The sequence below is a fragment of the Gopherus evgoodei genome, chromosome 7, assembly GCF_007399415.2.
Source record: "Gopherus evgoodei ecotype Sinaloan lineage chromosome 7, rGopEvg1_v1.p, whole genome shotgun sequence".
NCBI classification, from domain to species: domain Eukaryota; kingdom Metazoa; phylum Chordata; order Testudines; family Testudinidae; genus Gopherus; species Gopherus evgoodei.
Window position 1 is genome coordinate 97,404,855 of NC_044328.1, and position 24,078 is coordinate 97,428,932.

Genomic DNA, 24,078 nt, shown 5'->3' on the forward strand with positions numbered 1-24,078 from the left:
CCACCAGCAAGCCACCCTCCCTCCCCTCCAGGTACAGGGTCCCTTTAAGAGCCTGCAAGGAGGGGGTGTCGGATCTGTGGCCTGCCAGCAGCTGTCCTCGCCCTCCCTCGTTGGTGGGGACAGCCCTTCTACACCCTCCCCCTGGCCTTTTAAAGGTGGAACCTGATCCGCCTTCCCCAGGCTGATAATATTTAATGGGGACCAGTCACGTGGGTGTTTTTTGACCAGAGCTCGGAACAGGGCAAAGCTGCCAGCCAACAGGGGCAGGGGGATCTGACCTCCAGGAGAAGGGAACTGGTGCTTTGGGCAAGGGGCAGTGCAGAGCAGCGAGGAGGGCCTGTGAGAGGGACAACCGGGGGCTAAGGAGGAAAAGGGGACAGTCAGACGTGCAGAGAGGGACAAGAGGACAAGCCACGATGACCACGCAAGTAGAGAGCCGTATCCAGTACAACCACTCATACATGATGACTGAAGAGTACATGCAGCAGGAGGAGGACTGGGACCGGGACCTGTTGCTGGACCCCGCCTGGGAGAAGCAGCAGAGAAAGGTGGGTGGCTATGGGGGACAGTTATGGACAGGGGAAGCAGGGTGTGAGCCTGTGAGAGGTGCTGGGGGGGGGCGTTCCCATGGTGCCCAGGTTTGGAGAATTGGCCAAGGGGCTATGTCTGCCTGATGGGGAGAGTCAGGGCCCATGGGGAAAACTCAGCAGGGTGGGAACCTCAGAGGGGTACCAGGCATTATGGTGAGAAGCTGGCCAAGGGCCCCATCTTTGCAAGCGAGAGTCAGGTGGGGCTCAGGGGAGGGGGAGATCCTGAGCAGGAGAGAGGCCAAGTTGGGCACTGGATGGACAGGTATGGGGTGCCATCACTGTAAAGATTTGCGGCTTTCGGGGGGCAGCCAGTGAGTGGTGCTAGGGGTTATACGGGTGGGTGCAGGCCAGATCTCATCTCTGTGAGGGGCAGCCTTCAAGTGGTGCCAGGTGCTTGGAGTTACAGGGGCCGGGCACAGGGCTCCATCTCTGCAAGGGGCAACCTCTGAGCGGTGCCAGGTGCCCCGGGTTACAGGGACAGGCAGAAGCCCCCATCTCTGCAAGGGCAGTCTCCAGGCAGTGTGCAGGGTTGGAAAGCAGGGTTGGCGAGCCGGGCTCCGTGCCATGTAGGATTGTCAGGAGCCAAGCCCCAAAGTGGCGGGTGTGGGGAGGTGATCTTTAAGGCAGGCAGCTGCTGTGCAAGGGTAACTGATATGGCTTGATGCCACTTCCCAGCCCCAGATGGGTGACGCCAGCAGTGGGGAGTTGGAGGAGGGGGCCTTGTGTGTCCTGGAACAGAGTCTGTGGCATCCAAACTATGTCAGGAATGATGGGGATGCAAGAACCCTGCTGGGCTAAATATACCCACCTGCCTCGCTGTGATCTGGGCTGGAGGCAGGCTGTGCACCAGGCTTCTCCAGGTGTATGTGGCATGCTCGCCTGCTTGGGCCGCTGCTTGTGCATATGGCCGAGATGATGTGTGTGCAGGGGCTGTGAGATCCTCAGGCGATTGGTCCACGCACACACACCACACACACAAACTCTCCCTTGCAACAACCCCTGCATACACTGACCCACAGCAACGCCCCTCTCACATACACACAACCCTCTGCAAACACTGACCTACAACTACCCCCCTGCAAACACTGACCACCCACAAAACCCCCACTCCCACACACAACCTCCCTGCTTACACTGACCGACAACAACTCCACTCCCACACACAGCAACCCCCCTGTACACTGACCCACAAAAAGCCAACTCACACACACAACCCTCCTGTAAACACTGACACACAGCAACCCCACTCCCACTCATAACAACCCCCTGCATACACTCACCCACAACAACCCCACTCTCTCTCTCACACACAACCTCCCTTCAAACACTGACCATCCACAAAACCCCCACTCCCACACACATCTCTCTTGCATAAGCTGATCCACAACAACCCCACTCTCAACACTCTGCAAACACTGACCCACAACAACCCCACTCCCACACACAACCCCCCCGCATACTGACCCACAGCAACCCCCCTGCATACACTGACCCACAACCCCACTCTCACCACCACACCACAACCCCCGCATACATTGACCCACAACAACCCCATTCCCACAAACAACCCCTCTGTATACACTGACCCACAATAACCCCACTCTTATGCACACACATCCTCCCTACATACACTGACCCACAACAACTCCATTATCATACACACATAACTCCACTGCATATACTGATCCATAACAACCCCACTCTCACACACACACACAACCCTTTACATATACTAATCTACAACAACCCCACTCCTACACACAACTACCCTCCCGCATACAGTGACCCACAACAAACCCACTCTCACACATAACAGTTCCCCCCATTCTCTCTCTCACACACACTTTCAAAGTGAGACACCCCCAGAGAGCAGTGGGCCTGATCCTGATCTCAGCCCACAACACATCCAAGTTGTCTCCCTTGCAATTGATGCAGTACCACTGATGTGAGTGGGAGCAGGAGCAGGCCCAGCAAATTCTGTGCTCCTTGCCCTAGGAACTTCTGTCAAAGCCCATGTTCTTATGCCCAGGGTGGACCGGGCTCAGGAACCCCGAGAGCCAGAGCACAACCCAAACTGCTAACCCAAAGCCCCTGGTCCCAGCACCACAGAACTCTTGGCTGAGGCGTGCTGCAATATAGCAGGCATGCACATTGCTGTTCTCTGTTGGACGCGGGTGCCACGTGTCCCCTCCCTTTGGTTCTGCCCAAACCATTGGAGTCTTTCTCCCCTAGTCTGCCACTGCTGCAGGGAGCTTTGAGCAGGTGGGGATGGTGCAAGGTGAGATGTTCCTTCGTCCTACCAGCCCTAATCTTGATTCCAAGCCCTCCAGGATCCTCTCCGCCTGTGCCCCTTGGGGCAATAACACCAGGCTCTAACGTGGCACCCTATATCCAGGGAGGTGGCACAGCTACATCAGGTGAAGAAAGGCTATTAGAGCCCCTGTGGCCAGGGGACAGCCAGGCTGCCCCTCCTGGCAGGGAGCACTGTCCGGCTAGGGGCACATCACAGAGAATGCCACCCTCCTTGAAGTAGGTGCCTCCAATGTAAAGGTCAGGATGTCGGGTCAGGCGATCCTCCCTACACTAGGGCAACTCTGGGGTTCACTAGTTGACTCTGGATTGGTCCTGGGGAAGCTGAGATCAGAATCCGTCCTTGGCCTCGTTGCAGTCAGGGGGTTACTCTGGGGATCAGAATTCAGCCCTTTCTGTTGGCACAAGTCTCCACCGAATGGTGCTGTTGTCTAGGTCGAGCTGCAGGCTGGGTATTGCCAGCCCTTATCCAGCCTGCACAGTGCTGCCCTGAGTTCCACAAGGACCACTCGCTCACGCTGGACTGCTTGGGCCACCGCTCCCCACCCTCCCCATACAGATGTTTGCCTGTCCCTGCTTCCTGCTCTCCTGTTGTCTCATTGACACACGGTCCTTTCAGCCTGTGGAACTCACTGCTACACCCTGAACTCTAGCAATTGGGGTCAGGAAGGTGTTTTCTCTGGGGGCAGATTATCCTATCACTGCAGGGCTCTTGCCCCTTCCTCTGAGCAGCTAGTGCTGGGTATTGGGGTGATGGGATACTGGGGTAGATGGGCCCTGAGCTGACCCTAGTGCGCCATGCCTGTGCGAGTTTGCACCAGCTCTTTGTTAGACTCTTGTGTTAAGTTGCACAGGTTGGGTGTATGCGTATGTGTGTGTGGAACCCAGTGTGTCAGTGCTTTGGGTATGCGTGTGTGTGTACGTGTGTACCAGTGCTCTGGGTGTGTACAGTGTTATGCAGATCAGTGCACTGGGTGTCTATGTGTGCGTACTCTAATGTGTCAGTGCTCTGTGTGTGTGTGTGTGTGTGTGTGTGTGTGCACCACAGTGCTTGGGAGGGTGCCAACATGACACAGACAGGTGACCTGCCCGATTGTTCCATCTGAGAACCTAACACCCCCTCAGGGATCCCCATCTGCCAAGCTGCCTGTTGGAGGAATCTGCATGTCTTGATTTTTTCCCCAGAGTGTCTGATTAAGTTGTATGCTGTTTGGGGCAGGGACTGTCATTCTGTTCTGTGTTTGTACTGTGCCTAGCACAACAGGGGATCCTCAGCACTATACCAGTACAAAGAATAGGCATTTGATCAGAGCAGGGGATTGTCTGTTTCGAGTCCCCCACCCCCTTGTTAGCGGAGCAGGGACAGTTTCATGTGCTTGAGAAGCTGTTCCTGCTGATGCAAGTGTTTTGGGGGATTGGGAAGGGGGATCAGGTGGCTGCTGCTATTCCAGACGCACTGTCCTTGTAAGGTGGTTTCTATAATAAACTGCCCCCCACCCTCTGTCCGCCCTCTGCTGCTTCCCGGGTGGGGTGAGCTCATGTGGGTATTTTGGAAGAGGACACCTCTTAATTAGGCTATGGCCTAGGAGAGCGGGGCAGGGTGGAGTGGGGGCTGCGGCAGCCCCACAGCCTGGGTGGGCCTTGCTGCTGGGCTCCTGTGGGAGAGGCTATTTAAAGAGGTCTGGAAGGGACCGTGAATCAACTACAGAGACGGGGGGGGCACACTTTCTCCCATGGGCAGAGCAGGTGGCTTCAAGAGGATTGTGTGTGTGTGCGCGCTTGTGGGACGGGGGGAGGGTGAATGCCAGGGGCTGAGGGGAGTGCGGTCTAGTGGTTAGGGCACTGGATTCGGAGCCAGGACTCCTGGGCTCTGTTCTCAGATCTGGGAGGGGATGTGGGATCTAATGGTTAGAGTGGGGATGGGGTGGGCTGGAACTCAGGACTACTGGGTTCTCTTTCCACTTTTGCTGTATGACATTGCACAGGTCTCTCTGCCTCAGTTTCCCTGTCTGTAGGATGGGACTAGTGCTATCTACAGACAGGAGTTTGCAGGGAGCCTTGCAATCCTTCTGGGAGAAGAGTTTCCTGATATCTCTGTCACAGGTGCCCCACCACCAGCCTGCAGGCCTGCTCTACCCTGAATGCCCTGTTCTCGTGTGCTCCCTTTCCCCTGCACAAGGCCAGTGTAAGCTGTGGAAATGGCTGCATGAGGGGCTGGGGCGTGTGGGGAGGGAACACACTGCAGCAGGGCTGGGAATGTGCTGCTGTTCCGGCACAGGAGCTCCTGTCTATGCTAAGGGCCCTTAGTAGGGTGATCACATGTCCTGATTTTATAGGGACAGTCCTGATATTTGGGGCTTTGTCTTATATAGGTGCCTATTACCCCCTACTGCCTATCCCGATTTTTCACACTTGCTGTCTGGTCACCCTAGCCCTTAGACTCACACAGTCTGACCCCCTGCAGCACCTTCCCTCAAGCCGATTCCAGCCCCAGGCCAGATCTGGTGGCAGAAACATAGCCTACAGCCCTCTGGCCTGGATTTAAAGCCCCCAAGGACTGGAGAATCTCCTTCCCCCATCCAAGGGGAAGCTACCCAGTGGGGAATCCCCTTCCCTGCTAAACATCTGCCTTCATTCCAGAGTGGATTTGTCCAGCATCCGTTCTCAGCCACTGACCCTGCTAGACCTTTGTCTGTGAGATTCTTGAGTCCCCACGGATCAGAAATCTCCCATGTTGGTGCCTATAGCCCTGGATTAAGGTCCAGCCCCATCCCCGCACCCTCTGACATGCTGAATCATGGGGGCTGCTTCAGTTTCTGGCCAGCAGGCAAGTTCCCAGCAGGCAGGTCATTCTGTGCACCCTCCTCCCTGGTCTTTCGCAGCGCACAGGACTGGATGCAAGGTCTCAGCTGGGAGATGGAAGGGGGATCTCTGAGTTGTGGGGTACAGCCAGAATTGGGGAAGGAGCAGGGAGGGATCTGCCCTGAGGATGCTCAAGTGCTCACTGCTTGGAGGTCCACAACTGTAGGAGGCTGAGATGCAACTATACAGTTCCTTGAGCAACTGGCAGGATTGGGGGGAGGTCAGTGCAGCTGAGCATCAGGGGAGAAGATGGGAGAAGAGATATGTGGGGATGGATGGACAGAGAGACGACTGGAATGGAGAGAAGGGAAGGAAGGCTGGCTGGAGAGAGAGGTGCCCAGGGAAGGCTGGGCAGCTGGAGTGGGGTGCTGGATGGCCAGATGAATAGATGCTGGTGGAGTGTGTGTAGATGTGGGTGGATGAGCACAGGCCAAGTTGGGAGTAGGGAAGCCCCCTCCCCCCCATGCTGCATCAGCTCCCAGCGTATTCACCAGCATCCACAGGGAGGGCGGCCCCTCAGACTATTGTGTTAGCTGGAGCCAAATCCCTTAAGCCCTTGTAAATAGCAGGGAATGAGCCACAAATACTCCTGCAGTAACAAAGGATTAGTCCCAGGGGATCCCAGCCCGCTGCCAGGCACAAGTTGGAGCTTCCCAGTGCCAGTGGAAATCCGGCTGTGCCACAGCTCCCGCTGCCCAGGTAGATGCCTGCTGGGTGAGCAGGGAGCCAGAGTGCCGGTGCATGGCTGGGAGAGTGGTGGGGTAGGGTCTAGGAGCAAGAGCAGCTTCCCCAGAGACACACCAGGCTAGTCTCCTGCCAGGCAGCATAGACCAATGGCTGTTGGACTTGTCCTGCATAGCCCCGTAGTGCAGACACAGCTTACACTGACAAAAGGAGTAGGAACCCCCTGCCCCCGAAGGAAGGGTTATGTCAACACATGCCCTTTGTCTGCACAGCTGTGTCTGCTCAGGGAGCCAGGGGCAGCTCTGTGGTTTTTGCCACCCCAAGCATGGCAGGCAGGCGGCTTTTGGCAGTCCGCTGGTCATGCAGATTCAGCGGCATGGCTGTGGGAGGTCCGCTGGTGCCGCGCCTTCAGCGTCCCCGATGCTGAATTACCACCGAATCTGCGGGACCGGCGGACCTCCCGCAGGCGCGCCGCTGAAGGCAGCCTGACTGCCGTCCTCACAGCAACCGGCAAGGTGCCCCCCGTGGCTTGCCGCCCCAGGCACGCTCTTGGAGCCACCCCTGCTGGGAGCTACAGCAGTCAGGGTGTTTTGTACGCATCTCCGACTTACCTTGCTGTGCTGATGTAGTCTCGGCTAGTACACTGGAGTGTGAGCCAGAATGCATGGCTTCTAATTCCACCTCTGGGAAGGGAATGGTGTCTAGGAGTTAGAGCACAGGCGTTCTGAGCCAAGACTCCTGGGTTCTATCTCTAGCTCTGGGAGGGGCGTGGGATCTAGTGGTTGGAGAAGGAGGTGAGGCTGGGACTCAGGACTCCTGGGTTCTATTCCCACCTTTGCCTTTGACCTTGGGCAAGTTACTCTTGATGCTGCTGTTTACTCTCCCCCCGTCTGTCTGAGCTCTTGGGGGCAGGCTGTGTCTCTCACCGTGTCTGTGCAGCACCTGGTAGGCCAGAGGCTGGTCCCAGTCAGGGTTTGTTCAGCAACTATTCCATGGTGGGTTTGTCCAGCGTTGGCTCCTGGCTCTGCTCAGCTTTTGTCTGTGAGCTTCATGAGCCTCCTTAGGTCTGAAATCTCCCCGTGTCCTCAGCTCTAGCTTGGGATGCAGCCCCCTCCTCTGAATTGCAGGGCTGCTTTAGTGTCTGGCCAGGTGGCAGGATCCCAGCCCGTGGGCCATTCCTGTGGCTCCTCTCTGCCCCTCCCCAGGCTTTCACAGTGGGGCTGTGGGCTCTGCCACATTGTGTACAGAGGCCCCATCCCCTCCCTGCACTGCTCACCCATGGTCTGCACATCCTGGGATCACATTAGCACTTATACTGAGAGCTCGTGTCTAGGAAACCCACCTGGCACAGTACCCTGGTAGGGCTGGGCCTTGTACAGGGGCTTATGAGTCTGCTGCTGGCCTCCGTGAATGGAGAGTCATTTAGCTCCAGCAGTAGAGGCAGGGCTGCGTGTCTAGTGGGGTCCTGCAGGGATCGATTCTAGGCCAAGTGCTGATTAACATTTTCATCAGTGACCGGGAAGTAAATATAAAGTTACTGCTGGTGAAGTGTGCACATGACACAAAGATGATGGTGTGATCAGGTCGGGCCATTCCTCCAGAGTGACCGCGATTGCTTGGTAGAGTGGGCCCATTCAAACCCCGTGTTTTAATACAGCCAAATGCAAAGTTATACTCAGCCCCCGCAGAATGAAGGACAGTGTCCTGGGAAGCAGTGACTGAAAAAGACCTAGGGGGTCAGAGTGGACCAGCAACTCAGCATGAGCTCCCAGTGTTACTCTGCCCCAAAAGGGCGAATGCGGCCCATGGACGGATAAACGGGAGTAGCTGGGAGGTGATTTTCCCTCAGGACATGGCACTGATGGGCTGGTACTGGGACTGCATATAGCACTGGGATCCACACTTTAGACTGGATGCTGAGAAATTGGAGAGGGTGCTGAAAAGAGCTGTAACAAACGATTCAAGGGCTGGAGAAAATGCCTGATTGTGAGAACGTGAAAGAACTCCATCTCGTTAGTGTCTCTAAAAGCAGATTTAGAGGCGATTGATCATGGTGTACAAGGACCTTCGCAGGGAGAAAGCCCTGGGTACTAGAGGGCTCTTTAATCTATCAGAGACAGGCAGAACAAGAACCATAAGAACATAAGACCGGCCATAGTGGGTTAGACCAATGGTCCATCTAGCCCGGTATCCTGTCTGCTGACCATGGCCAGTGCCAGGTGCTTCAGAAGGAATGAACAGAACAGATAATCGTCAAGTGATCCATCCCCTGCCGCCCATTCCCAGCTTCTGGCAAACAGAGGCTAGAGATACATCCCTGGCCATCTTGGCCAATAGCCAACGATGGAACTATCCTTCATTAACTTCTTTTTTGAACCCTGTTGTAGTCTTAGCCTTCACAACATCCTCTGGCAGAGTTCCACAGGTTGCCTGTGCGTTGTGTGAAGAAATATGTCCTTTCCTTTGTTTTAAAGCTGCTGCCTATTAACTTTATTTCGTGACCCTAGTTCTTGTGTTATGAGAAGGGGTAAATAACATTTCCTTATTCACTTTCTCCACACCAGTCATGATTTTATAGACCTCTGTCATATCCCCTCTTAGTCGTCTCTTTTCCGAACTGAAAAGTCCCAATCTAATTAATCTCTCCTCAGATGGAAGTTGTTCCGTACCCCTCATCATTTTTGTTGCCCTTTTCTGAACCTTTTCCGATTCCAATATATCTTTTTTGAGATGGAGTGACCCTATCTGCATGCAGTATTCAAGATGTGGGCATACTAGGCTTGGAGTAAAAGCCAGACAACCTCAAATGAGAAATAAGGCCTGTTTTACAGGGAGGGAAGGCGACTACCCAGTGGAACAGACCCCCCAGGGCAGGGTGGAATCTTCAGCTCCAGGCCAGCTGCCTTTCTGGAAGATGCTTTAGTCAAATACAAGTCTCTCAGTGCTCAATGCAGGGGTGCCTGGGGGACATTCTCTGGCCTGTGATATACAGGAGGGCTGACTACGTGATCTAATGGTCCCTTCTGGCCTTGAAATCTGCTAAATGGACCCACCGAGAGGGGAAAGGGCATGTTCAAGGCCAGTAGCTGAGCAGAGAATGGAAACCAGGTGTCCTGATGCCAGATGCAATGCATAAGGCGTTAGACCATGCTGCCTCCCTCAAGATTTCATTGTCGCTCAAGCCTTGGGGCTGGATGCTGAGAAGGCACATGCTCCACATCTCTGCGTCATCCACTGAGCCCTCTCGCAGAGCTCAAGGAGGGTGCACATCCCTGGTGACTCCTCGGGGGCCTGCTCAGGCGCGGGAGGTGGCAGCTTGGCATTCGGATGATGCTATGAAATTCTAGGGCCCCCTAAAAATAACCCTGTGGCTGAGCTGGAGAAAATGTTGCAACAACACAGGGAGAATCTATTTATAAATCATCCAGCCTGCGTCTCCAGAGCTGAGTCTGTCTGGGCAGGGAGCTCAGCTCACGACAGGGCACAGGGGCTTGCAGGTAGCCTGCTGGGCTGGGAGTTAGAACTGCAGGGTTCTGTCCCCAGCTCTGGGAGGGGAGGAGGTCTAGTGGGCTAGAGCTGGAGGTTGCTCCTAGGCCCTATTCTGAGCTCTGACACAGAACTTGGGCAAGTCCTGGCCCTTCTTGGTGCCTCGTTCCCCTCCCACTCGTTGTCGGTTCAGACTGTGAACTGTCTGGGGTAGAGACTGTCCCTCGCTGTGGGTTTCTGCAGCGACCAACCTGACAGGCCCCTAGAAGCTACTGTCATCTAGCAATTATTTTAACAATGAGCTCTCTTCTCCCATATGTTGTTGGTCAGTTCCAATTAGGAGCATTCAGATAACTGTAAAGATACCAAAGTCCCACAGATCTTGAATCAGTCCGGCTAGAAACTCTTCCCCCCCTCAGTCCATCTCCTTAGGTTGCCGCGACCCATTAAGTTCTCCCATCAGCCATAGAGTCTCCCTGAGCTTACAACATCTTTTAAACCTTCTTTATGCTTCAGGAAGGGGCGTCTTCTGTCTCCCATTGCTGGGAACCTTCAGCCAGGCCCCGAAGGGATCCTAAAGAGATTGTGGCGGGTGTGGGCTTTCCCATTGTGCTCTTCCTGGCTGGGATTTTTCAGGATTTCCCTTTCTTTCCCCTAGGAATAGTTCTTGCTCAGCTGTTGTGTTGTGCTGCTGGGATGGGATGGGGAGCACGGGGCCAGGGCGTCCTCTGCGGCATCAGTGCAGAGTATGGTTTTCATGGGGGATGGGCAAGGAATAGGGTGCAAGGTGTGGGGTGATTCCAAGGGACTATTAGGATGACCCTAGATAATCCAGCCACTTAGGGGGCATCCTGCCCTCCTTCCCCTCACCCACCCAACCTCCTTCCAACCTGGTTGTGTCTTGCAGACCCTCAGCATGGGGCATCCACAGCTTTCCAACAGGGACTTAAAGCTACAAGGTGTGAGTGTGTGGCAGTGTGTCATCACCTCTGCTGTATTGCATAAGATCTGTGTGTGTGTGAGAGAGGGCCCCACGGCCCCCTAAGGGAGAGAATTGAGTGACAAGAGAGTGACAGTGCCCCTGAATGGAGTCAGACCTACACTAGAGAAATATCCTCGGCTATAGACCTGGTCTAACGCCCAACCCATTTGTGCCACACCTTAAAATCACCCCCCACACACACTCACAGAGAAATATGCAAGCACGCACACAGTCCCCTGCATGTGTGCCAGGTGCTTTGCAGTGGGGCTCTGCAGACCCCCAGGCCCGGTGCTGCCAACCCCTGTAGTTCCATTGCAGCTCTTCTGCTGTTTGGCCTTTCCCATCAATATCCAGCTCCCAGAGTCCTGGGAATCTCCACTCCCATTTAAAGCCAAGGGAGCGTGCTCACCCTAGGAGACCGGGGAAGCCGGAAGGTGTGACCCCAACTGTGTTAGTGTGCCCAGGGGTGGGAAGGGCACATGGAGTGGGGGGGCAGGAATGCATTCTGGGATACTCTTCTGTGCAGTGGGAGGGGGTGCAGCACTTGTGGGTCTATGGTTAAAGCAACCCAGGTCTCATCTAGCCCATCCCCCTGCCCAGGAAATCCCAGACATTGAATCCCAGCAGCTGTTCTGTTCAGGGTGGCTGGAGCTAGGGGACTAGAACAGCTGTTCCCTCTCCCTGCCACGTTCCATCTTAGTCATGTTAGGAATGAGGCTGCATCCTGTCTGCAGGGTGGGGGTGGGAGGTGTCCCTCCACCCAACCCCACCCTGGGCTGGGTGGGCAAAGGGAGCAGGAGCACTCTGCACTGAGGAGGGGAAGGGGGTCGGTGGGACAGGATTCCCAGTGTCCCCTCTCAGGGGTGGGGGTGGCAGCCAGCCAATCATGAACTCACCCCGCTGGGATGCCCAGGTACATCCTGTCCCCCACCAGGCACGGTGTCGTGTGCCATCTAGATCTGCAGAGTCGAAGCATTGCTGTAGGCCTGACTCATGCACCCTGTCAGGCTGGGGCTAAATCTGGGGAGGTGTTGTGGGCAGGGACACGCACACACCAGCAGGGGAAGCAGTGACACCCCCCGCACACACACACACCCCTTCCCTGCAGCCAGCCGGGAGGGGTGCAATGGGGGTCAGCAGCATGTGTGTTATTAGCAGAACTCAGGGAGCCCAGAGGCTGTGGGAGCGGGGAGGAGCTGGGAGTGCTGTAGTTTCAGGGTTCCTGGGGTTTGGGAGGGTAGGTTAAAAGAAGAGGGTGAAGGCTCAGCAATAGGGGGAGTTGGGGTGGGGCTGGCCAGCCCTGGAGTTAGGTGTGGAGCTCCCCAGAACTGGGATATGGAGCAGGATTAGGGGCAGGGCAGGCCAATACCAGTATGGGGTGGGGTTCACCGGGTTTAGTGTCAGAGGACTATGTGATGCCAGGGTTGGCGGTGGGCTTAAGGGTAGAGCTTGGTGAGGTTGATGTTAGGGGCAGGGCTTCCCCATCCCAGGGTGGGGTTAGGGTCAGAGGTCAGTGGTGTGGGGGTCAAGCCTGTGCCTGGCTTGTGCTATAAGGCTCATGGGGGCCCCGGCTCTGGTGGGAATCAGCTCCTTGTGCCAAGGGCCTGGCACAGTGCCCTGGGAACCCAGCTGGGCTGGATTCCCTCCAGCGAGCAGAGCCTTGATCCTGCTGATGCAGGGAACTGAGCAGGACATAGTCCTGGGGGAAGGTGGGTGCTGTGGGGTGAGGATGGGGGAGCTATGGGGAAGAAGCCCCAGGGAGGGCGAGCAATGGGGGTAGGGTGACCAGATGAGAGGAACAAAATATCAGGACACATTGGGGGCGGGAAGGGAACAAAAACGGAGTGCCGCCAGTGGAGAAAAAAAACAGAGTGCGAAATATCAGGACAATATCAATACCAAAATACCAAACATCGGTCGGGATGTGGGACAAAAAACTAAATATCGAGACAGTTCCGATTTTATTGGGACGTCTGGTCGCCCTAAATGGGCGGCTATGTGAGGTGCGGGCACCTGTCCCTACCAACACCAACCTTGGTGCTGGCGTGGGAATAGCCCAGCCCCTCCAGCTCGTTCCGCTGTCCTGTTCCCCAGGGGGAGAGGCTGTGGGGGTGTCTCTAACTCCCCGCATCTTCTCCTGCAGACATTCACAGCCTGGTGCAACTCCCACCTGCGCAAGGCTGGCACCCAGATCGAGAACATTGAGGAGGATTTCCGCAATGGGCTGAAACTCATGCTGCTGCTGGAGGTGATCTCAGGTAGGTGGGGGAGCCGGGGCGGGTGGGGTCAGATCCACGGAGGACCATGTGGGGGTGATGAGGGGAGGGGCAAGAATCCATGGGGAGCTGCCAGTGAGGGTCCAGTGGCCACAAGGGGCAAGAATAGGGTGACCAGACAGCAAATGTGAAAAATTGGGACAGGGGGTGAGGGGTAATAGGAGGCTATATAAGAAAAAGACCCAAAAATCGGGACTGTCCCTATAAAATCAGGACATCTGGTCACCCTAGGCAAGAAGCCATGTGGGAGTGTGTGGGAGAGAATCCATGGGAAGATGAGAGGGACTTGGGGGGACCCAGAGGATGCAGTCACTGGGGTATAGCCCAGCTGCAGTGGGGTGGGGAGCTCTGGACCCAAAGGGATTATGCAATGTGGGGTTGTCTGTGTCACAGTGCTTGGATGTCTGTGTGGTGGGGTGTGTTGTGGCCTGGTGATGTGGGGTGTGCCTGGTTTGTGTGGCTGAGCTGGGAGTGGATCTGTCACCGACTCTGCCCCCAGATATGAGTATGTGGGGGGGAGAGAAATCTCTGCTTCCCCACCCCCACTGCTGACTCCCTCTCAGTCAAGGGGTGGTAGTGCAGGGGACCCCCTCACCCCATCACTGGCTCTGCCCCCAGGCGAGCAGGGAGGTGCATGGGTGTAGGGGGGGCTCTGTGCCTCCCCCGATTGGTGACTCTCCTCCCACCCCTCAGGTGAGCGGTTGCCAAAGCCAGACAAGGGCAAGATGCGTTTCCACAAGATCGCCAATGTCAACAAGGCCCTGGACTTCATTTCCAGCAAGGGGGTCAAGCTGGTCTCCATCGGGGCTGAGGGTGAGTGGGGTTGGGGGGGCAGCGATCCTGACTAGGGTGATGAGGTTCCACAGCACTGGCGCAGTCTCCTACATGCCCCATTACCATCGCGATGCCAGACCCATCGCTCTGGCGTTGGTAGGTGGATGCAGTGCATGTCTGGGAGGGTACGGTGGCCACAGGCACTGGCACCACTCTCCACGTGGGGCTGGGTTGGGATTGAGCCATGTTCACTCATAATCCCATGGGCTGCTCTGTCTCGAGGGAAGGGGAGGCTTCCTGTCAGCAGTGCCTGGGCTGGATGTGCAGGCCCCCAAGCAGCACATACACTGGGGGGTTGGGGGTGGGTTTACTTCTGTCTGTCCACTGCCATATGCTCTACTCTGCCTGCCCGTCAATCCCCATCTCTCTATCTCTATGCACCCTGTCAGGCTACCCCCCCACTCTGAACTCTGGGGTACAGATGTGGGGACCTGCATTCTACTAGCTTAGGTTAAAACTTCTTCAAGGCACAGATTTATTTCCTTGTCCTTGCACGGTATATTGCTGACACCACCAAATGATTTACACAAAAATTCAGGGAAGGGGCACTTGGAATCCCTGTCCCCCACAAAATATCCCTCCAAGCCCTTTCATCCCCTTTCCTGGGGAGGCTTGAGAATAAAATACCAACCAGTTGCCGTAGCAACATGAGCTCAGCCAGACCCTTTGTCTCAGGACACTGAAATCAATCAGGGTCTTAAAAGAAGAACTTTTATTATAAAGAAAAAAGTAAAAGAATCACACCTGCAAAATCCACATGGATGGTAACTTTATAGGGTAATAAAAAGATTTAAAATGCAGAGGATTCCACCCCTGGGCTCAGCTTCACAGTTACAAAAACAGGAATGAAACTACCTCTGCAGCATAGGGAAATTCACAAGCCAAAACAAGAGATAACCTAATGCATTTCCTTGCCTTACTCACAGTTTCTGTGGTTTTAGATGGATTATTCCAGGTATATTTTTCAGGAGATAATGTACCTGCTTGGCTTCTCTCTCTCCATCTGGAGAGGGAACAACACACAGAACAACAAAACAAATCCTCCCCCCCTCCCCCCGCGATTTGAAATTATCTTCTTTCCTCTTTGGTCCTTCTGGACAGGTGCCAGCTAGGTTATTTGAACTGCTTAACCCTTTATGGATAAGGCAATCCAGTATAGCTGCCAAGGAGGGATTTTATGCTACTGAATGGGCTGGCATACCCTTCCCCTTATATTCATGACACACCCCATCTCTCCCCCACCCTTGGACACCCGTCTCTTTCTGTCACTCACCCCACCCCGCTCTGACTCCTTCTCTCCCCTCCTTCAGAAATTGTGGATGGAAATTTGAAGATGACTCTGGGGATGATCTGGACAATTATCCTGCGCTTCGCCATCCAGGACATCTCAGTGGAAGGTGAGTGTGGGACTGGGTTCTGCCCCTTTACACCCCCCTGACACATACTCCTGTAGCGTATACTCCAGACACCCGTGTACACCGCACCCCATCCACATCCACATCCACCCTATATAACCCCTAAACACTACATACTCCCTATATCCAGGGCCGGCTCTAGCCATTTCTCCCCCCCAGGCACAGTGGCACGCCGTGGGGGGCACTCTGCCGCTCGCCAGTCCCACGGCTCCGGTGGATCTCCTGTAGCCATGGCTGCGGAGGGTCCGCTGGTCCCGTGGCTCCGGTGGACCTCCCGCAGGCATGCCTGCAGATGCTGCACTGGAGCCGCGGGACCAGCGGACCCTCCGCAGCCACGTCTGCGGCAGGTCCACCGGAGCCACCTGCTGCCCTCCCGGCAACCGGCAGAGCGCCCCCTGCGGCATGCCGCCCCAAGCACGTGCTTGGCATGCTAGGGCCTGGAGCCAGCCCTGCCTATATCTCCTGGACACTACACATACCCCTATGTGCTGTACACCCCTATACCTACACCTCACACATATCCTTATACATAATACACTCCATGCACACCCCACATACATACCCCTCTACACTATACATCCCATATAGCCCCTAGACATAACTATCTGCAAACACACACTCCTATATAAACCCCTATACATGCAGCCAAACACTATACACTCCATATACTCCTATACTTTACACACCTACACCCCTATACATTAGATCATACACACCCCATATACATATCCTTGTACACTATAGATCCCATACAGCCCCTATACATACCCTTATACACAATCATGCACCCTATATAAACCCTATACATGGACCCTACACACTCCATATATCTTCTATACACTGTACTACACCCCCCCATATACCCCTATACATTGTATACTCCATACATGTCCTATGTACATTCCCCTATACACTATGCGCCCCAAACAGCCCCTATACACACTCCTATACACTGTATACCCCTATACCGATCCCTGTACATTATACACCCCCATACAAATGCCTTTTAGCTGCACACCCCATACCCCTCCTATACATTACACATCCCTGTTATAGCCATACACATACTCACCTTTACACCTCAGTATTGACTATAATCTAATCTCATGCTTCAGGGCTGCAGCTGGTCAGGGCAGGGGTCAGGAAGGAATTTTTTCTTCAGTTCACAATTGGCTGGCTGTGTCTGGGTGTTTTTTCCTTTTTTCTCTGAAGCATTAGAGATCGGCCACAGCTGGAGATGGGACACATGTAGGGATGGCCAGTGCTCTGAGATGGTCCAGAGACTCTGGCTTAGCTGCCTAGCTGGTGTGTCTTGCTCCCATTCTCAGGGTCACTGATGGCCAGCCAGATTTGAGGTCAGGAATAAATTTTCCCTCAGTCTGATTGGCAGGGACCTTTCATCTTCCCCTGCAGCACAGGGCATGGATCACCTGCGGGGATCCTCTGAGCATGCCTTGCCAAATCCATTCTGTGACATCACAGAGAGCTTGAGCATTGGTGGCCCCTGGGTCTCTGCTGTTTTTGGCTTGGGGCTCACAGCAGGTCAGTCTCCTGAGGCCTGATATGCTTTAGCCAAACAGAAGTGATGGGTGCAATGCAGTGGTAGCTGGGTGAGGTTCTCTGGCCTGGGCTATGCAGCAGGGCAGACTGGGTGATCTAATATCGTGTGCAGTTCTGGTCTTCCATGTTTAAGAAGGATGAATTCAAACTGGAACAGGCACAGAGAAGGGCCACTAGGATGATCCGAGGAATGGAAAACCTGTCTTATGAGAGGAGACTCAAAGAGTTTGGCTTGTTTAGCCTAACCAAAAGAAGGCTGAGGGGAGATATGATTGCTCTCTATAAATATATCAGAGGGATAAATATCAGGGAGGGAGAGGAATTATTTAAGCTCAGTACCAATGTGGACACAAGAGCAAATGGATATAAACTGGCCATCAGGAAGTTTAGACTTGAAATTAGACGAAGATTTGTAACCATCAGAGGTGAAGTTCTGGAATAGCCTTCCAAGGGGAGCAGTGGAGGCAAAAGACATATCTGGCTTCAAGACTAAGCTTGATAAGTTTATGGAGAGGATGGTATGATGGGATAGCCTAATTTTGGCAATTAACTGGTCTTTGACTATTAGCAGTAAATATGCCCAATGGCCTGTGATGGAACACTAGATAGGGTGGGATCTGAGTTACTACAGAGAATTCTTTCCTGGGTGTCTGGCTGGTGAGTCTTGCCCACATGCTCAGGGTTTAGCTGATCGCCATATTTGGGGTCGGGAAGAAATTTTCCTCCGGGGCAGATTGGCAGAAGCCTTGGGGGTTTTTCGCCTTCCTCTGCAGTGTGGGGCACCGGTCACTTGCTGGAGGATTCTCTGCACCTTCAAGTCTTTAAACCACAAGTTGAGGACTTCAGTAGCTCAGACAGGTCAGGGGTTTGTTACAGGAGTGGGTGGGTGAGATTCTGTGGCCTGCATTGTGCAGGAGGTCAGACTAGATGATCATAACGGTCCATTCTGACCTTCGTCTATGAGTCCCTTCTGGGCTGGCACTCCATGAATCAGAGAATCCCTGCTGCCCCCACACACAGGGCCGGCTCCAGGCACCAGCGGAACAAGCACATGCCTGGGGCGGCACATGCTAAGGGGCGGCATTCTGTCCATTCTTGGGGCGGCAGAGTCTGGGTGGCTTTTTATTTTTATTTTTTTTGCGCTTCAGCAATTCGGGTGGCGGCAGTGTGAGTGGTTGGGTTTTTTTCCGGCTTTGGCAGTTTGAGCGGCTGCAGTCCGAGTGGTTTGGGGGTTTTATTTTTTGCACTTCAGCAGTTCAGGTAGCGGCAGTCCGAGCAGGTTTTTTTTTTTTAATTTTTTCTGCTTCGGCAGTTCAGGTGGTGACAGTCTGAGCTGCTTTTTTTTTGTTTGTTTGTTTGTTTGGGGCGGCAAAAATGGTAGAGCCAGCCCTGCCCACACACCCACCAATGGGGGGCTATGGGTAAGGCTCTCCCTTGCACTGCAGGCCCTTCCTGCCAGGGGCCATTCTACCCCCACCCCATCTCCTGCTTCTCACCCCCTCCATGCACCTGGGCCAGGGGGGTCTGAGCCATGCTACCTGGTTTCTTGCAGAGACCTCGGCCAAGGAGGGTCTGCTGCTGTGGTGCCAGAGGAAGACGGCTCCATACCGGAATGTCAATGTGCAGAATTTCCACATCAGGTAGGGAGGACTGTGGGGAGGGGGGCTTCGCTCGGGGCTTTGGGGCAGGCCCCAGGGGTGCCCTCGCCCTGCGGCCTCCATGAGTCGAGCTGGCTTGGGCTCAGCCCTGCTCCCAGGAGGCAGTAGCTCCATCAGTGCCCGCTGGAGTGAAGGAGCCCAGGGCAGGTGAGCCGGAGGAGGGAGCATAGGGCGGGGCTGGGGTGCATGTGTAGTTCCCGGCCCCAGCACAGCGCCTGCAGCTGGCCAGGGGTCATAGGCGAGGATCACCTGACTTCTCCTTCCCCCCGGATGCGGCACAGCTGGAAGGATGGACTGGCCCTGTGCGCCCTGATCCACCGCCACCGGCCTGACCTCATCGACTATGCGAAGCTCAGAAAGGTGCAACAGCCCCGGCCCCCGCTGTCTCCCCCACCCTTCCCCCGGCGTTCCCCCCATTGCCTCAGCCCCCACCCTTGCTGCTTCTCCTTCTCCCAGCCCCTGCCCCTCAGCTCCCTGCTACCACAGAACAGCCCTCCCAGCTACCACCCCAGTGACATTGATCCTGGCTCCTGGCACTGCCCCAGCCCCCCATTTAGTTTCCTTCTTCCCCCTCCCCGGCTGTTTCTACCCAAGGACATTCAGCTCTTTGCTGGCCAGATCCCTGTCCCTGACCTGTTATCCGAGCTCTGAGCAGCAGCTTCCTGCCCCCATGAACGCCCTCACCTCCCTGTTACCGCCAGCGTGCCCACCCCACCTCTCACTGCATGGCTCAGGCCCCCCTTCCTGCCCTGCTCCCTGCAGGGCCCCGTCCTTCTCATGGTGCCCCCCTTGCCTGTGGCTAATGCACGCCTCTTTTCCCCCTGGGCCCCAGCCTGTCACCAACCCCCCTCCCCCAGTCTCACAGCTCTGCCTCTCTGTGCCTAGGATGACCCCATCGGGAACCTCAACACGGCCTTTGAAGTGGCTGAGAAGTACCTCGACATCCCCAAGATGCTGGACGCTGAAGGTGAGGGCTGGGCGCTGCACTCTGAGAGCTGCACAGAGGGGCCTGCACAGTGCTCTGGCCTGGCCCTTCGCGCGACCCTGACCCTGGAACCTTGGCCTGACCCTGGCCCCCTAATCCTGATCTTGGCTCCCAGTCCTAATCCCAACTCCTAACCCTTGAATCTGATCCTAACCTCTGACCCCGACCCTTCTCCTGGGCCCTGTCAGGGCCTGGCTGAACCAGCTTGGGCCTGGAAATGTAATCATTTATCCTCCTCCTACCTGAGCTCCCGCTTCAGCCCCCAGACCTGATTCTGTAGGTCAGGACGCCTGGGTTCTCTCCCAGCTCGGGAGGAAATCTAGTGGGTTAGAGCAGGGGGCTAGGAGCCAGGACTCCTGGGTTTTGTTTTTGGCTCTGCCACTGATTCCTTGGTGGGTGGGTAGGTAGGAGGGAATCCTCCTCTCCAGTGTCCCTTTTTCTGTTTCCTCCTGTGGGGATCTCAGGCTGTCTCCTTGACCCGCCACCCTGGGATGCTCTGTGGAACGAGGTGCCTGGAGTCACACTCTCCCCTCCCTTCATGGCCCATTTGGCTGCCACACTAGCCCTGCTGGTCTCCCTTACAGGCCGTGGATCTAATGCCCAGGGCAGCTGGCACTCTGGGCCTGTGCAGCCCAGCCTGGGGGGAGCATGCTTCCAGACAGGGGCTGGGGGACACTGTCATAGACCCCTCAGGATCTGTGCTACACCCTAGTTCTGAAACAATCTCTTGGAGGGACCCCTATGTATGCCAGAAAAACAAACACACACGCGCGCACACACACACACACATGTACATGTGGAGGAGCCCTTCAGGACAGGCCATGTAGCCTCACTGCCCCCTAGACTGAGCTTCTGGGCTCCTACCCCTGGTTCACCCCCTGCGCTCTGCCCTGCGAGTCCAGCTGAGACAAGCTCCTGGCAGAGCCTTCTCCACCCCTCAGGACTGACACACCCCAGCTGGGATCTGCCATGGCACCAAAGAGCCTTCTCCAAATGGAGCAGGGCTTGTGAGTCACCTGGAGTCCTGAGGTTCGTTCAGAGAAATCAAGGCTCCAGCACAGTCCATCTGCTCAGCCCAGAGCAATTCACCAGCCCAGCCGCAGTCACCTCCAGTGCCACGCTCCGGATGTTGGGCTTCCTGGGCCAGGCTCCGTCCTTGGCACCCAGGCTGGGCTGGGCTGAATTCACAGCCCTCTCCTAGATCCCTGACTCTCTGGGTTGGCTTTGTCTCGCTGGTCCCCTTGTTGATCTGGTCATTAACAAATGTATTCAATCCAGTCTAGCAGGGAAGTGAGGCACCGCTGTGTCTCCTGGGCAGGGTGTCTCTGCACTTCAGCCACTGCAGCACTTCACTGTAGACACCACCTATCCCAGGGGAGGGCTTTGCCCATGGCTGTAGTTTCCCACCTCCCCGAGAGGCGGTAGCTAGGTCAGCCGGAGAATTCTTCTATCCCTCTAGCCCTGTCCACACTGCGGGGAGGTCAGTATAGCTACACCACGGGAGGGTGGGGGTAGGGGGGATTTGTCACACCCCAGGGAGACATGGCTATGCCGATGTAAGTGTCTAGTGGAGACCAGCCCTGAGAGCAAACATAATTCCTTCCCTGCACCGGCTAGCCATGCAAAGTACAGGGGGAAACTGAGGCACACATAGGCGTCTCAAAAATATTATGAAACGTTCCCACTCTCTCACAGACACATCCCGAGGGAAGGGCTGGGGCTGGGAGGAGTGCTCTGGAGACGGGGCGGGGGGGTTCCGGCAGGGCCAGTGCAAGGATGTTTCACGCCCTAGGCGAAACTTCCACCTTGCGCCCCCCTGGCCCTGAGGCACACCCCCCCCCGCGGTAGCTCCCCACTCTCCGCCCTGAGGCACCCCCCCGCCCCAGCTCACCCCTGCTCCGCACACGAGCACGAGCACCCCGAGCACACCGTGGCTGCTTCACTTCTCACACCTCCCAGGCTTGCGGTGCCAATCAGCTTAGGTGCCAAAAGCCTGGGAGGCAGGAGAAGTGAAGCAGCTATGGCATGTTCGGGGAGGAGGCGGGGCAGGGATGAGCTGGGGTGGGGAGTTCCCCTGCGTGCCGCCCCCCCTCTTACTTGCTGCAGGCGACCCTCCCCATGCTCCCCTGCCCCAGCTCCCTCTGCCTAAATGCCGGCGACAACTGGGGCGGACGAAGATCCGGCCGCCGCGGTCGCTGCTGAAGAAAATGGCTCCCCCCAAATCCCAGCGCCTTGCCTAAATGGTTGCACCGGCCCTGCCTGCACTGCCCTCAGGCCCAGCTCAGTCCCTCTGCCAAAGAGCAGCACATGTGACACAAGCAGAGGCGTTCCCATAGGAGGCATCACCACAGAGCTGTGGGCTCATATGCAAGGCCTGCCTCACCCTGGGTGGAAGGGCCTGCTCCTGTCCCCAGTGTGAGTGGCTGATTCAGCCCAATAGTGCAGTTTGTTCACATCAGAGAAGCGTCATGAATGATCAACCTGAGTGTGGATTTTCTATAGCAGGTTGGGTTCCTGAGTCAGTGCAGGGACTGAGAGGGGAGGCTTTCCACCTCCCTGATGTGATGCTGGGGCAGGCAGGGGACAGAGAGGCCACAGTAGCAGGTCAGAGCAGCCTGCGGACAGCCCTAGCTTGCCCTCCCACTGCCATAGTCCCTATAGACATCACTGTACCAGGGGATCCCTAGGGTGCAGGCCTGTCTCTTCCTGCCCTTGATCTGCCCTGAAACATCCCCTGTGCCAGAAGAATCTATGGGGTTGGCACTGAGCCCCTAGTGCAATTCACCCAGGGGAACCATGCACCCCCTTGGTGCCAGCCCAGCTTCACCCTACTCTGCACACACAGCAGGTGCAAAGCGACTGCACAGGGGAGGAGAAGGAGCCTCCTTGGTGGAGTCCTCTTGAGCCTGCCTCTCTCTATTTTCAAGAAAACCAGGAAATTCAAACACAGAAGACACTTTGTAAAAACAGTTCAGGTGGCTGGGAGAAAGCAACACAAAACCCAAATGCACAACGCTAGGAAACACAGCACAGAACCATTCACCTACATCCCTCCTCTTCTCTCTCTAACTCACACACTGCCCATTCCCCCAGCCAACCAGTCCTACTCAGCTATTGTTACCACAGTCAGACCCTTAACTCTACCCTCCGTGGAATGCCACGAAACAATGCTTACATCTCCTGAACAAAAAGCTACATAAAGAAATATGCATAGCAGAGATCAGCACATGCACCCTGCTCAGGACACATGACCAAAGGAGCCTCAGTGACATCAATCTAAAACTATTCATTACACCCCAAAAAATTCTACGTAACAGCTGGAGCTTACAAATCCTCTCATATGCAAAGTCACAGCAGACAAACACTGCAATCTGTGCAATTATGACTTACCAAATTGCAGAACCCATCAAAAAGATGAGATGTAATATTGCTCCACATAAACAAATATGCTACCCCACAAAATCAAAATAACTTGGTTGGTAGCCTACAACTGTGAGATGAAGGTTCAATGTCTTAATATAACAATGCCAACTCCAAAATACTGCCACATTTACACCTACTTCCACATATACTCTTATCATTGCGCAGATTTCCCATCTTAAATTCATACAGAACACATTCAAAATAAATGTTTATTTAAAAAAAATTCTTTAGGTGATACCTCTATTGGGAAAAATCCTGGTAACATATTCTAGTTCACAATATTAAGATTACAAACAAAAAGGACATATAGTTGTGATTCTTGACAAGTCCTAAACGGAAATAATCCAGATTCAAGCTAACCATGAGAAACACAGATTAATCCCATAGGAACACTGGCATTAAACAGGCCCTGTCTACAGATGTGTTTTGATTTTGTAAACACTTCCCTGCTGGGCTAGCCTGGGGCTTACAAATGGCAGAGTTAAGAGTATCTGGGTGGCCTGTGAGTGTGGATAAGTAGAGCAGCTTTTCTCTGGGAATGGATGGTATCTGGGAACAGGGATGTGTGGAGCTGATGTACCGAGATACATGGTGTTACACTGTGTTGTGTGTGTTCCAGTTTTGCACTGTTGTCCCTTAGCAACTTGTTCTCCTTGATGTTACCTTAACATTGCACACAACCCCTTAGCAACTTGTTTTTTATCACTGTAACCTGTGTCCCTGGGGACACCCCTGGGTGAGTCACCGCAGCAGGGACTGACCCTGAAATCTCTGCTTCTCCATGCATGAGCTGCTGCTCCCTGAGCTAAAAAACCCCACTGCTTGGCCAGGCTACAGCTCCTCAGCCTCCACCTCTGGCTCAGCCAGGCTGAGAGGAGAGAGCCTTGAGGGTGGGGATGGGTCACAGATCTCTGAACTAAGGTGGGAACCAGAGAGGTTCCCTACTGGTGCCAGGCCCGCCCAGGGACCTGGGGCACTAGCACGGCCAGGCTGGGCACCTCGCTGGCTCCCTG

The 24,078-nt window shown here is 55.1% G+C and overlaps 1 protein-coding gene across 1 annotated transcript in view; it reads left to right on the top strand.

Moving 5' to 3' along the window:
• Positions 1 to 416: 416 nt before the first annotated feature.
• The window catches only part of ACTN3 (actinin alpha 3), a 34,332-nt gene continuing 10,670 nt past the window's right edge, over positions 417 to 24,078 (top strand). Inside the window, exons 1-7 of the mRNA XM_030569222.1 lie at positions 417 to 548; positions 13,058 to 13,172; positions 13,884 to 14,003; positions 15,335 to 15,421; positions 18,552 to 18,639; positions 18,939 to 19,017; positions 19,543 to 19,624. Of these exons, the coding sequence (XP_030425082.1) occupies positions 417 to 548; positions 13,058 to 13,172; positions 13,884 to 14,003; positions 15,335 to 15,421; positions 18,552 to 18,639; positions 18,939 to 19,017; positions 19,543 to 19,624 (703 nt within the window). The remainder of the gene's footprint in view (positions 549 to 13,057; positions 13,173 to 13,883; positions 14,004 to 15,334; positions 15,422 to 18,551; positions 18,640 to 18,938; positions 19,018 to 19,542; positions 19,625 to 24,078) is intronic.